The sequence below is a fragment of the Cinclus cinclus genome, chromosome 1, assembly GCF_963662255.1.
Source record: "Cinclus cinclus chromosome 1, bCinCin1.1, whole genome shotgun sequence".
Classification (NCBI taxonomy): Eukaryota; Metazoa; Chordata; class Aves; order Passeriformes; family Cinclidae; genus Cinclus; species Cinclus cinclus.
The window spans coordinates 128814551-128828218 of record NC_085046.1 but is presented as its reverse complement, the minus strand read 5'-3'; the positions used below and the strand labels follow the sequence as shown (position 1 = coordinate 128828218).

General features: G+C 44.4%; 1 protein-coding gene across 2 annotated transcripts; it reads left to right on the top strand.

Moving 5' to 3' along the window:
• Window positions 1-200: 200 nt before the first annotated feature.
• Window positions 201-13580, top strand: CCNE2 (cyclin E2). Of its 2 annotated transcripts, XM_062490263.1 has the most exons (12): window positions 201-266; window positions 1678-1716; window positions 1809-1917; window positions 2098-2157; window positions 4091-4242; window positions 5927-6062; window positions 8129-8275; window positions 9448-9543; window positions 10268-10402; window positions 11065-11176; window positions 11839-11993; window positions 12394-13580. In XM_062490263.1, exons 2-12 carry the CDS (start codon window positions 1703-1705, stop codon window positions 12493-12495), a joined length of 1218 nt encoding a protein of 405 aa, XP_062346247.1. In that variant the 5' UTR covers window positions 201-266; window positions 1678-1702; the 3' UTR covers window positions 12496-13580. The 2 variants fall into 2 exon arrangements, with proteins under 2 accessions (XP_062346247.1, XP_062346255.1); XM_062490271.1 differs by lacking the exon at window positions 201-266 and having other exon boundaries at window positions 1634-1716; window positions 2101-2157.
• The last annotated feature ends 88 nt before the right edge of the window (window positions 13581-13668 follow it).

The window sequence follows — 13668 nt, the reverse complement described above, 5'->3', positions numbered from 1 at the left end:
CCTCCTGGCGCTCTCCCGGACCCCTCTGCCGGCGGAGCCGGGGCAGCCGGGCCGGGTCGCGGGGTGTCCCGGGGGCGGGGGGGGTCGGCGCGGCCCCACGGCGCTGGGGAGAGCGGGGCGCGGGCGGCGGACGGGCGGGGGAGCCGCCTGCCGCCCTCGCACATGCGCAGCGCGGGCCCGGCCGAGCTATATAGCGGGTTGGCGCCGGCGCCAGCTGAGCAGCGCGGCCCGGGCAGCAGCGGCGGAGGTGTGCGGGGGTCCCGCCGGTGAGCACGGGGGCTGGCCGGGCGATGGTGGTGATGATAATAATAATAATAATATTGATGATGTTAATGATGACGGCAGTGATGATGGTAGCGGTGGCGGTGTTGGTGTTGTGGATGGTGGTGATGGTAGTGGTGGTGGCGGTGGCGGTACCGGTGCCGGCAGACGTGGTGCCAGTGGTGCGGGGTGTGAGGGGGGCACTGGGAGCGGTGCGGCGGGAGCGGTGACCGGGAGCGGTGAGGCGGGCTGCGCGCCCGCCCGGGCAGCATTTTGGAGGGAGAGTGGCTGAGGAGAGATGTCCCTGCGGGCGGCCCCATCCACAGGGAGCGGAGAGTGGCGATGGTCCGGGTGGGAACTCCGGAGGGAGCGGTGCGGTGGGCCGGGGTGCCGGCGGGATCCCGCCATCGGCTGCCCCCCGCCCCAGCGCAGAGAGCCCCGCGGGGGGCGGGCTGCCTGCTTTTGGAGGGAGCCCGGCGCGCTGGGGGCGGGGATGCCGGCCGAGCAGCTTGGCGGGCTGACCCCGACCGCCCGCCCGCCTGCGCCGCACCCCGGCGGGACCCGGCTCCCCCGTCCTGGCCCTTGGAGCGGGGTGCCTGCGGGGACATCCCCTCACAGCCCCGGTCCCTGCGCTGGGGGGTCCCGCTGAGGGGTGTCCTGGCGGGGGGTGGGTGTCCCCGCGTGTGAGGCGCCGTCCCGGCAGCCCCTTCCTTCCCCCTCAGGTTTTGGAGGGAGCCGCGCTCTCAGCCAGGCGGGAGCGCGAGGGGGGGCGGGGCGGCGGTCGTGCCCCTCCCGCGTCCCCTCAGCACCCTCGGGAGCGGGTGGGTGTCGGATCGGCCCTTCGAGAGGGGAGAGCGGGCGCCGGTGGTGCCCCCAGCCCAGCCTGACCCCGGCACAGGCCGCCGCCGCCTCCCCGCTCGCTGGAAATTGGCGCGGAACCGGCGCGGCGGGAGCGCGGGCGGCGGCGCCCGGCCCGGCCCATCGCGGCCCTGCCATCCCGGCAGGTGTGGGGGGCATCGCCCCGGAGGGAGCGGCTGCGTCAAAACGTGTGTCTGTGTGGGTGCCTGGGATGGATGGTGTGGGGGGACTAGAGGGGTCACAGCCCCAGGGACTCCCCGCATCCTCCTGTGTGGGAAGTGTCCCTTTATAACCTCCCTGCCCCCAACCCAGGCACCCTGAGCTAAACTGCTGGCACACCTGGGCACCCTGCAGCAGGACATGGGGTCTGCGGGTGCTTATATACCACAGTCATGCTCTACTTGGGCATTCCTCAGGCCAGTGAAGGACTTATGCCTTTCTGTTTGAGCTGTGTGAACCATACTGTTATTTGTGATGAGTTCATGATGCAAAGTAAGGAACTTGGTTCTAATTTTGCGAGGATTCACTAACTGAGCTTATCCTGTTACTTTGCTCCAGGTAGAGATCTTACAGCCCAAAGAAGATGTCAAGGCGCAGGTAAGCTGTTAGCACTGTACTAAAAGTATCTGTACTAATCTAACAACTGCTCTACTAATGTCTGATGTCTTTCTACTCTTTGCTCTTTGCAGTAGCCGCTTGCAAGCCAAACAGCAGCAGCCACTATCCTGTCAAGAAGAGGCTTCACAAGAACTGCAAGCACTAGATTATCTCCAGACCAGAAAAAGGAGAACAGCAGAGGTGAGCAATTTGAGCGGCTTGGAAAGTTGAATGATACTGAAAGCTCTCCAGTGTGTTTGGATGGGACAGTCTTTACTTTGCCAAGTTACGAAGTGGGGCAGGGGGTAGCAAGATTTTGCCTCATCTTTAGCAGGGTGTGCTGGCCACTGTCAGTGTATTGATGTGTGTCTCTCTTCCCAGCAGGAGATTAAGAAAAAAGAAGATGGGAAAATTGCTAAAAAACATCAATACGAAATTAAGGTAATTCACTCCTGAATATAATTTCAAACTAGGTAAGGAAGTCTGTCTGGTTTGTTGGTGGGTGTGAAATCATGCATTCCACACCAGAAAGTACTATATAGGGGAAGTTTGCATTTTCAGATACTAAAAATGATGGGAGCTTAGCACCTTTTTATCTGTTTTGGCTTTTTTACACATGACTTGGTTGCAGATAAAAGATCCTTCATTGTAAAACCCACTGCAGAGAAAGGTTAGGTGGAAAAAAGAGAATAACCCCCAGATATTTCAGAAAAATTCCATATACAGAGCAGGTAAGGCCTAGAGGCAAGTCTAAACAAGATCTCTGCACTTGTTTTAACTTTAGGTGTGGTTTCATGGCCATTTAGTTAAGATTCATAACCATGCAGGCCATCTTTACTTTCATGTAACAGTTCTTTTGATTATTTAAATCAGTTTAGGAGTGTGTTTTCACTAAGGCAGGAAATTCTTATAACTGACAGGCCTTATGGTTTTCTCTTTTAAAAGCAGATTAGTAAAGCATTTTAACTTTGTCTTGAAAACAATATTGTTTGTAGTTATTCTGTTTGTAAAGTAAATGAGACTAACAGCTATGGTGAAGCAAAACTCTTGGATTGTGATGTTGTCTTTGTAAATCTTGAGTAGAAAAAAATGCTGCATAAGTACATCAGCTCTACCTGAGGTGAAACTTAAGTGTTATAACTTATCTTTGCAGCAAGGGGAAAATCCTTGCTTCCCTGTCCCTTCTTCCTTGATAGCTGGCCGTGCACTCCATCCCTTGCCTTGCTTCCTTCTTTGAATGAAGCAGTATGCAGGTTCATCTTGCTATTTTGGCACTACAAAATGAGTTAAAGTTCTGCCAGGTTAGTGAATTAAATCAAGCCAGCAGAGGGTCTGACAAGCACTGGGGTGGAATTTGGGCAGTGAGGATCACAGGAGAGGAGTAGGGCCTCCTTTTTCTCTGGGCTGCATGCATTAAGGTAAATCCTGCTGGATCATGTAACTTCGCTCATGGGATACTTCAGTCTGGCTATAAATAAGTTTAAATATACTAAGGAGTCCTGTGGAGCTTACCTTAGAAGTCAGCTATATATGAAAAGCTTCTGTGTTCAGGGACACATGTTGCCATTCTTTGTGAATGGGATTCCCTCTCAGCTCCTCAGAGAATAATTAAAGTTCTGTGTCACCATTTTGAAGGCTGTCAGCCATTACAGTATTGCATGTGCTCCAGTGATTGGATACCTCCTTACTTGTACTAGTTACATACAAGTGAACAAGCATTAGTGAAATGAGTTATGGTTAACTACAGTAATCTAAAATTCCTTCTCTAAGGTTTTCTGTGTGAATACCTTTGCACTCTTTTCCTTTCGAGTCATTGCATCCCGTATTTGGCATTGGCAAGCTAAGAGAGCTCACAGCTGCTGCTTGCTCAGTGTGTATCTAGCTCTGGAGTTGAGATGGGTGGCTCCTCTCTGGAGCACTAAACTGGAAGATAACAAGTTGCTGAGTTTCCACTGAGAGACAGTAGAACCTCCACCCCCTCTTTTCTTTTCTATGAATAGATAAGCAGATAGGACTAGCAACCTAATATCTTGTGTTTTAGTAGCAATTAGTATCTTTGCCTTTTGTACTGTAACTGAGCTTTTCAAGCAATGGGTAGGCTACTTGTGGGTTCATAAAGTAAAGATGGTAATCTTCCTCAAAGCTGAGTTCCCAAATGCATCCAATTTATTTATAAGTGTTTCATCTTGACTATGGAAGTTTTCGTTGGCCTTTAATTTTCATCTTTCTCAGTTTCAGTACTTGGATCAATGCTGAGATCCAGAAAGACTAATGTACATTACATATATTGTTGCTGTTACTGCATTCTACTCCTTGCCTTTCTTGCTCTCATTAGTAAACTCAGCATTTAAAAGATACCTTGTTTATTCTGCAGAGTTGTTGGCCCCCCACGATAACAGGAGGCATCTCACCTTGCATAATTATTGAAACACCTCACAAAGAACCAGTAACCACTGACTTCTCAAGATTCAAAAAATACAGATTCAGGAACCTCTTTATAAATCCTTCACCTTTGCCAGAACTCAAGTAAGTTTTAACAGATGCAGTAATTGTTAATGTCTGAACTACTCTAATAAAATCTGTTGTATTGTGCTTATACAATACACACTTTTACTTGTCTCCTTATCCCACAAAAGATCTGATGTACAAGCAGAAGACAGAAATTGTTGGGTTTGGATGCTTTTGCCTGATCTTATGAACACACCAGATAGTTTTCACCTTTCTGAGCTGTCCTTTTATAACTTAACACTGGACACTCTAAGTGGTTAAGAGGCACATAATCGTTAATCTAAACTTCTTTCAGTGCTAGTGGAACGGAGTGGCCAAAAATATTTAACAAGATTTCTTAAAGAACTTAAAAATGTTCAAGTAAACTTGTGGCAATATCACTGTACAGGTAGCTTGCTAATGCAATGCAATGTTCTTGGTGTGGTCATGGTTCTAGACATTGGCCCTTCTGCAGAGAGATAGCTTAGCTGACTAAATTGTGGTTTTGAATTTCAGGATTTCCTAGAAATTCGGGTGTGTTGGAAAAGTACCCAGTTGCTGCATGTATCAGCCTGGGGTTTAATGAAAGAGGTTGGATTTTTTTTTTTTTTTTCTGGCCCAAACTCTATCAGAACTTTGAGATGCTGCCAGCTGATGCTTTGCCTCAAAGACATGTTCAGATACAGAATTCCATGCAAGGTGCTTAATCCTGTTGTTGATGGGCATCTGGTAAAGCTGAATTCCATCCTTTCTGATTAGCTGAATAAGAAGATAATGTGCTTCTCCTGCCTTCTCCATCCTTCTCTAACCTGCTGTAAGAAGATCATAATTCATTTCTCGATGCCCGTCTGCTTAAACAGAGAGAGCTGTGCATTAAACAAGCAAATATCTCCCTAGCTTTTAGCTTATGAGGGCAACAGAATGAAACTGACCTTGGTTAAAGTTTGTAGGCAATACCAGTGATCAGCTGTCTCTCTGGTTCTGCCTGGGGGAAAGTAAATGCATAACTCCAAAAATTTCCATAGGAAATCATGATTTCATTGGTTTGCATACTTTTCCAATTTGTACCAGCAGGATGAGAAGTTTGTGTAAGAAAAAGCCCATATCAATTAAAAATAACAATTACAAATCAAGTCGTAGTGATGATATCGGCATCATCTTCCCAAACAGACTGGAGTGCTAATGTTAATTTAGTAATAAAGAAGAAGTCCAGGTATTTTCTAAGTAGCTTGCTTCTGAGCCTTAAAGTAAGGTAGAAAATAAAAGGATGGATGAGTGACTTTGAAACACTATCTCCAGTTTTTCTCAAGCTAAACTGAACAACTTATGTTTGCTTTGTGTTTCCTGAAGAGCATATTGTCCTTTTTTGGGGGGAGGGTTTGGTTTTATTTTGCTCTCTGAACAGCCACCAAACTAGGCAATATAGGAAACTCTGGTTGCACATACAACTTTGAGAGGCACATGTTCAGTTTTACTATCTTCTGTAGAACTGGACTTGCTGGTGATCTTGGGAAGCTGCTGTTGTGGTAATGTAAAATGTTCCAAGTATTCCTGCAGTTTTCCAATTATCATAAGGGTCTTAGAGCATGTGGAATTTTTCTTTTTGTTTCTGAATGTCTGTAAACAACAAATAATGTGTTTGGGGTTTTTGTTTGGTTTTTTTTCTTTTTTTTTGTGAATTGAGTATATACTTAATAATTGTCTGTGTAACTTTATTCCATAGCTGGGGAAATTCCAAAGATGTCTGGCTCAACATCCTGACGAAGGAGAACAGATATGCTCACTGCAAACACTTTACATCACTACATTCTAGTTTGCAACCTCACATGAGATCAATACTGCTAGACTGGCTCTTAGAGGTGTGTACTTTTAGTTACTTTGCTATGTGTTGTGCCTGTGAAGTAGGCAGGTAAAAGCACAGCTTTTACAGAAAGATCTAATAGTAATATGTACAGTTATAAAAAATGGCAAAACTCTTTTGCAACAGAACAAGTGACTGCTTTTGATCTTCTTGGTGAGCTACATCTGGGCCTTCCCAGGCAGAAGGCACTGAACTTTCCCCCAGAACAGTGAGCAAAAGTGCTTAACTTTTGCTCATGACACCCTACATCCTGCAGGGGAGAGAAATCTTGTTTTGAGACACTTGTATTGAAAAGCCTGTACGCAGACCAGTTATGGATCTCTAACTTAGGGAGTAGACTGTATCTAAGCCATGAGACAACTGCATCTGTATGGAGGATATATGACCCTGACCATGTCAAGAGCTCTTGAGTGCCAGCCCATGATGCTATTTTCAAATTTCATAGTGAATTTTCAATTTTATCATATGAAGACTACAGAATATATCAATGGCTGGCAAGTAAAGTCCTTGATATGGACAGCTTCTTATGTGAAAAGGTTACAAATAAATCATATTAGCAAGGAATTTCAAGAAAAATTGAAGGTTTTTTTTTTTTAAATACACTCTGTTTAAAAACTTATTCAGATTGTGTGCTTTACTAGTTCCTCTAATGTGGAATTTACATATTACCATTAAATTGATTTGTTGCTTTTTAAAAAAATCTTGAATTAGGAAATCATCCAGTTTCCAAACAAAAATATCAACAAGGGCATTGCTTTTGTCCAGCTCAGTGGTTCTATATGTCACGATGAATTTAAATGCCAGCAACTTTGAGACCTCTTCAATAATTCCTAACACTCTTCTGTAACATTGTAACAGATACTGCTTAACATGACCAAGTGCTGCTAGCTTTGAGAAATACAATTTTATAGAAAGTGCCATTTATTTATGGGTGGGCCTCATCTATACTGTTTTAGTTCTGAATCTTCTTTGGAGCAGTTGTTAAAAGTATCAGAGTAACACATCAATTATCAAGCAAATATATCAGGTCTAAAAGAGTGGGGCTGTGCTATTTCTGCCAATCAGTTGCATTTTTGGTGGTCAGGAAGGGCTTTAATTTGCAAATGAGCTGCCAGCCTTATCTTGGGAAATAGCTTGTAGTAGTGAGATTTTAGTCTTTGTATCCAAGTAAAATAACGAAGCAGCTGGGATATATTTCTTGGATATTCTTTTCTGTTCTCGTTCTTTACTGCATGTAGATTATAAGTAATTAATAGATATGTAGCTGCTTTCTAGTTGTGGAAGGGGTATGGAGTTGCAGATGAGCTGGATATGTGGTAGCCCCTCCCAATTCAATTAGAGATTAGATGAAAAAGTAGGGCTCTCCCTCCCTAAGATCTCCAAGTCTGGGTACTCTTTTTTTTTTTTTTTTTTTTTTGTTGAACTGGCATTTGAAACATTTTGATACAATGCAAGTACTAAAAGTTCTCTCTGCGAGGGAAACCAGCAATGGGATGGAGCAGATGGCAGCTCCTGCAGTTTTGTTCCTGCTTAGTGAGGCTGTCGGTGTGCCTGAGGGGCTGCAGGCAGTGCTCCTGGCCTGTCAGCAGAGCCCCCTCCAGCAGGAGCTTCCAGGCTTCTTTGCTGTACAGCCAAAGACTGATTTTTTTCAGTGGTTCTGCCCTGGGACAGACCTACTGGGAATTTAGTGAAGATTTGACTTCAGCTTGAGGCTTGAGAGTATTCTTAATCGAGGTAATTAGTGTGTGTATGTGTAGGTGTAGCTGTTTAATTGGGTTTTTTTACTCAACAGGCTTTCTTCTTTCAGTGGGAAAGTGATTGCTATTTGATTTGGAAAAACTATTTTTTGAAAGTTTAGTGTATCATAGGAAATTCCCATTTAGGTGGGAGCCTGGGAGACAGCTTTTCCAATCTCATGCTATCCGCTACATTCTACCATACCTTGGTATGCAAAGCTTTGTGTGTGCAAAAGGTGAACCTGCATTTTGCTGTTAAAACTTGATTACTCCAATGTGTATACACAGTTTTATAACAGAAAACTGAATTGTTTTTTTCTCATTGTAGGTGTGCGAGGTTTATGCGCTCCACCGGGAAACCTTCTACCTAGCTCAAGATTTCTTTGATAGATTCATGTTGACACAGAAGAATATTAACAAGAGCATGCTTCAGCTCATAGGAATTACCTCATTATTTATTGCCTCCAAACTTGAGGTAAGGAGCTGTGTTATAGGAGGAAGATATTGAATTTGGATTAACTAAAAATATAGTGATAACAATTATTTCTTGTCTGAATCTTTTGATCTTGGAAGGTCAGAAGTGGAAATTTTTTTCTCTTCCTTCAATTTGTCAGTCTCTTGGAGAATAGTTTTGGTCCTCCCTTTCTCCAGCAGCAGGGAAGGAGACCATATAAACTTAAAAGGCATGCAAATGTGTTAGAAGTAGTTTTGTTTTGTCTTGTCTTTTTCCAAATATACAACAGTTGGCAAACAATCTCAGGAAGGGGTGGGGGACTTGAACAAAACCAAGCCTGATACCCTTATGATATCCTCCCTTTAGTGGAGTGCGAGTCTTAAGTGCAGTGATGGTGATGCCTTACATGGTGTGCTACGTCCATGGGCCAAGAGCATACTTTTGGATAATGCACAGTGGGCTAGACTGACAGGAAAACTTAGGATTAAATTGTTATCTTGGAACCCTCAGATCTCACTGTGGTTCCCAAAGCAAGGTTGTGCCCTGTGAGCAGTCACCTGTCCTAAGGCAGTTCATGGGGCCACGGTGGTCACAGAGCCAGCTGTAGGGAAGCAGTTTGACTGGCAAGCTGTCTTCTACTTACACACCAAACTATGCTTGGCCCCAGCTGGCATGACTGGCTTGGAAAATTCCCTTAACCGTCTCTTCTCCATGGATTTTAAAAGTTACAGTGGCTGGTTGGTTGTGGGATTTTATCGTGCCTTTTTTTTTTTCTTTTTCTTTTTTGTATTTATGTGATTACAACAGCACTGACTTTTCAGGTAATCTCTGCCAGCCAGCCATCCATAGGAGAATTGGGATGATGTAGGTTTTTACAGCATTGGAGTGGCTGAGTAGAAAGATCTATAAATGAAAGGGTGTTCTGATTGCTTGGTCAGCATTTATTTCCCCAGAAGCTCAAAGAGTTGCAGTAAGTTCACTGCATTATACATCAGATACTAAAACCCAAGTAAGCTATGTGTTATACCCTTATCCTCCAAGTTTCTTGTCAGTTCATATAATAAAAAAAAAACACAGTTGTAGCATAAAAAATGTTAACATGTCAATATGGACAGAAGAGTATTTCCCAGTATCTTTTCAACCCTTCTTAGAATTGTGAGATACACTCATCTTCATTTTCTCTCCCTTTAAAGGAAATCTACGCTCCTAAAATACAGGAATTTGCTTATGTCACTGATGGTGCTTGCAGTGAAGATGATATTGTAAGAATGGAACTTATTATGTTAAAGGTAAGAATTTGCTGTGTTTGTAAGTGTTGGATAAAAGACTTAGCAGCTGAGCCTTGTATTTTAATGGCACTTATTTGCTTAGAAAAAGGAACCTGTCCCTGTTTCTGCACAATAGCGACACCTTTGTTGTGTGTGCAGTGGACCTCTGACACTCTGTCTGGGATACAGTCCCTGACTGGCAGAAAAGAGCAAGTTTCTCATGCCTGTGTGAATGTAAAAGCTCTTAGCAGAGCAGCCAGCCTCAGGCAGGCTGGAAGGCTGTACTGCCCTTGCCAACATCCCTTGCTGTCCAGGAACAGGGGCTTCTGGAGAGACAGGCAAAGACCTCCCACTGCTCGGTGTTCCTCATGTTGGAAAGGATCCATCTTTACCAGCACAGGACTCTATACATTTATTCTTCAACAGATATGAGCTGCAGGTTCACACAGCTAGCCCAAAAGCTTGAGGAAATGATATTAATTTCCTAGCTTCCAAATGGAGAAGACATGTAAAATCCAAGTGCACAGGTAAAAGGATACAGATTTGTGCTGATCCTAGCACAGCCTTCTCAAAAAGCAGTGAGAATGCAACCTAAAAAGAATATTTGTAGTTGAAATTGTTAAGTAATTCTTAGTGACTTTTAAGGATTTGTGCAATAATCTCAGGAGAGGTATAGGAAGAAATCAGAGCACAAAACTATCCTTGAGTGGTCTAAGGCACTTAACTGTTTGCTAAATATTCTCAGGCTTTAAAATGGGAACTCTGTCCAGTGACAGTTGTCTCTTGGCTGAACCTCTATCTTCAAGTGGATGCCTTGAAAGATGTTCCAAAAGTGCTGCTACCTCAGTATTCTCAGGAAAAATTCATTCAAATAGCCCAGGTAGGTAATAAACTGTTGGAAAAGGGTTCTTGGGGCACTGAGGAACACTACTTAACATTATAACCTGAAAGTCACTTTGTTCGAAGTGTTCCCTTGTTTCCCCTTGCCTGTTACTTTGTTAAGGAACATGCAAGTTTGACTCCACAAAAGAAACTCAGTTTTGAGGACAAGTATCCCTGTGTTTCATGTCTCCCTGTTTTACGTATCTTTTAGACTTTTCTGTAAGTTGGAAAAATAAAAAATCATTTTATTTCTTTAATCACTGTGCACTCCAGCATTCTATAACCAACAGTGACAGCTCTGAGAGGAAGGTGGATAATTTTGGACTCCAGGCTGTTTGCACCTGTGTTGCCCTTGACAGTGTTTGTGTGAAATTGCCAAGAAGGCAGCCTGGGGAGTTTTGACTATTTTGAAAGTGCTGTGGTTCCATTTGCATGGGCATGTCTTGAGCCCAGCCTCAGAGATGCTTACTGAGGCTGGGTAGCTCAGTGGTGTAAATAGTGCACTAGGTAGTATTTAAATTTAAGCCAGCACCTTCCTGGAGCTCAGCACTGTTCTGGGGCAGAGGCTGTAGGAGGACTGTGCTGTGTGCATAGCCCTGTCTGAGACAGGATCATGCTAAAGTATCAGCTTGTTAAAATTTGTTACTCTTATTTCCTCAGCTTTTAGACCTGTGTATTCTGGATGTGAATTCTTTGGACTTCCAGTACAGAACACTAGCTGCTGCAGCGCTCTGCCACTATACCTCAATTGAAATAGTTAAGAAGGCTTCAGGTAAGATGCCTCTGTAAAGCTTGTGTTAGGCAGGGAATTCCAGAAGCTGTCACAGGCCCAAATCTGCTCAAGAGAGTATTGCTTTACCAAGCTGCCAAAGACCAAAACCGACATGGACACTAGTGTTTGCTCCATGGGTTTCTTTTCCTTCTAATTTCGCTTCCTACCACTATTTCAGATGTTACAAAGACTCATAAGAAGGAAACACTTCAGCAGTGCAACTTTTGCTAAGGAATTGAAACATTTATTTTCCTTGCTTTTTGGGCTAGTATTTGCTCTATGGCTTCCAGATGTTTGGGAGATCATTAGCTATATATTTGGTTACTTTTTCTCCTGAAATGTAGTTTTCAAGCAAGCAGTCACACATGTCTGTCAGCAGCACCCAGTGTATGTTTTTATAGCATGACCCACAATCTTGTGTTCAAGCCACAAGTCATTTCAGCCTCTCCTGGAAAGCAACAACCCTTGTGACCTCCTTTCACTCTCCACAGCCACCACCCTTTTAAGTAACAAGCGTCAGGAACTGTTGGCTGTCTCTGGGAGGATGTTTCTGAATTTTTATCTGCTGTATTATTTATTGTGTTTTTTAACTCATGACCAAATTGCAACACAGTGCAATTCCCTGATGATTAGTAAATATATTCCTGTGTTCTACCCTTTAGGCTTAGATTGGGACAGCATTTCAGAGTGTGTACAATGGATGGTTCCTTTTGTGAATGTGGCAAAAAAGGTCCCTGTGAAGCTGAAGAACTTTAAGAAGGTTGCAGCGGAAGATCGACACAATATCCAGACCCACACAAATTATCTGGACATGCTGGTAAGTGGTTTGTGGATGTGCAGTTTGGGCAACTGAGAGTTCATTGCACATCCCTTGTCCTGAGGTAGCTGTGAGTGGCCAAAGCCCCTCCCTGCTCACACCTGGCCTGGCTCACCGCAGCGAGCGAGTGCCGAACCACCAGCGATGCTAAGAACAACACGTGATTTACCCTAACACTCCCAGGCCATAAGCAAACACTTGCATTACCAGCATTGGAGAGATGTTTATAAGAGAATAATTTCACTTAGTTATGCAATGGCACTGTGGTTTTCTCAGTATTCTGACTCTGGAGCGCTTGAATTGTATGAGCGGTGTGAGGAACCACTGCTGCCTCCTACTGCCACAAAAAAGGAGACCTTGTCATAGGTATTAACTGTTGTCTTCTTTCCCCAATACACAGGAAGAAGTGAACAGTGGAGTAGTGTCTACTGCTCCAGGGCAGTTATCACCTGTGTCAACAGGAGGAATAATAACCCCTCCCAAAAGTACAGAGAAGAAATGAAATACAATTAATGGTCATTAACAGATTCAGAAACAAGACTTGGTGCTTCAGAACAAGACCACACTAAAGGTGATCCATGCTCCTTACTACTATTCAAGATTTGGGCAGTAAAAGACACCGCAGAGGGAAACTTGAGACTGGCATCCTCCTACAGACTTGACAAAAAGAGCTCAGCTGAGCACTGCACCCTGCTCTCACAAGAGCCTGGACCCCTTTGGTCCATTCTTATGTGACTTAATGGTGAGAAATGAATTCTTAACTTATGACTTTCAAGAACATTCTTAATAGGGCTGGGGGGGGCAAGATTTGTCTACTCAACTTACATGGCAGACTTGCTTTGATGTGGGTTAGATGAGCAGGAGAATATTGACAACTTGTATGTATTACCTCTTCTTGACCCTTTTTCTTTTCTTGGTAATGTCAGAGCTCACTCGTGTCAGTTAGTTCCCCCAGCTCAGGTGCAGTATTACAGAGGCCTGTGGTAAAGTAGTTCACATCTCTGAAACCACTCCATGTGTGCAGGACAGTGCAGCCAGCCTTACATCAAATGCCAGTTCCACAGGAGGCTGATTAATTCAAAGCCCTGTAGGCCTGCCACAAAAGTCAGTTTTAGTGTATCACTGACCTCAGGTAAGAGTACCAGCAAAAAAAACCTGCTGCTGCAGTAATCCTAACTGGAAGAAGTACAGTCCCCAGCCCCCCCCACTTGCAACAGGGAAGAACAGCATGAGAACTGGAGAAGGTATGGAACGGAATAAAGGGAGCCACACGTACTCTACAACCACTCACATCATAGGAACAGTATTTTGAACTGTGGAGCTGTATGTTATCAGTGTTGTTTATAAACAGCATTAACTACTGTGTTTTCCTTGGGAATATTCACTACCTCTGAGTCACTTCTGTGATGAAGGGCAGTACTGGGAAAGAAGGGCATCAGTCCTCCTCCCTCTTTCATGATGCTCCTAAGTGTGCCACACATCCAGGGACAAGTGTTCCACGACACGGAGCAGCCCCCAACGCTGCACGAGAGCATCAAGTGCCACCCACATCCACATTACACTCACAACAACTTGGCAAACTTGAATTCATGTCTTCTTCAAACAAGCCATTGTGGAGCTAGCTGCAGTTGCTTCCAGTCTTCTGTACAGCTTGTAAAAATAAGGGGTTTTATTA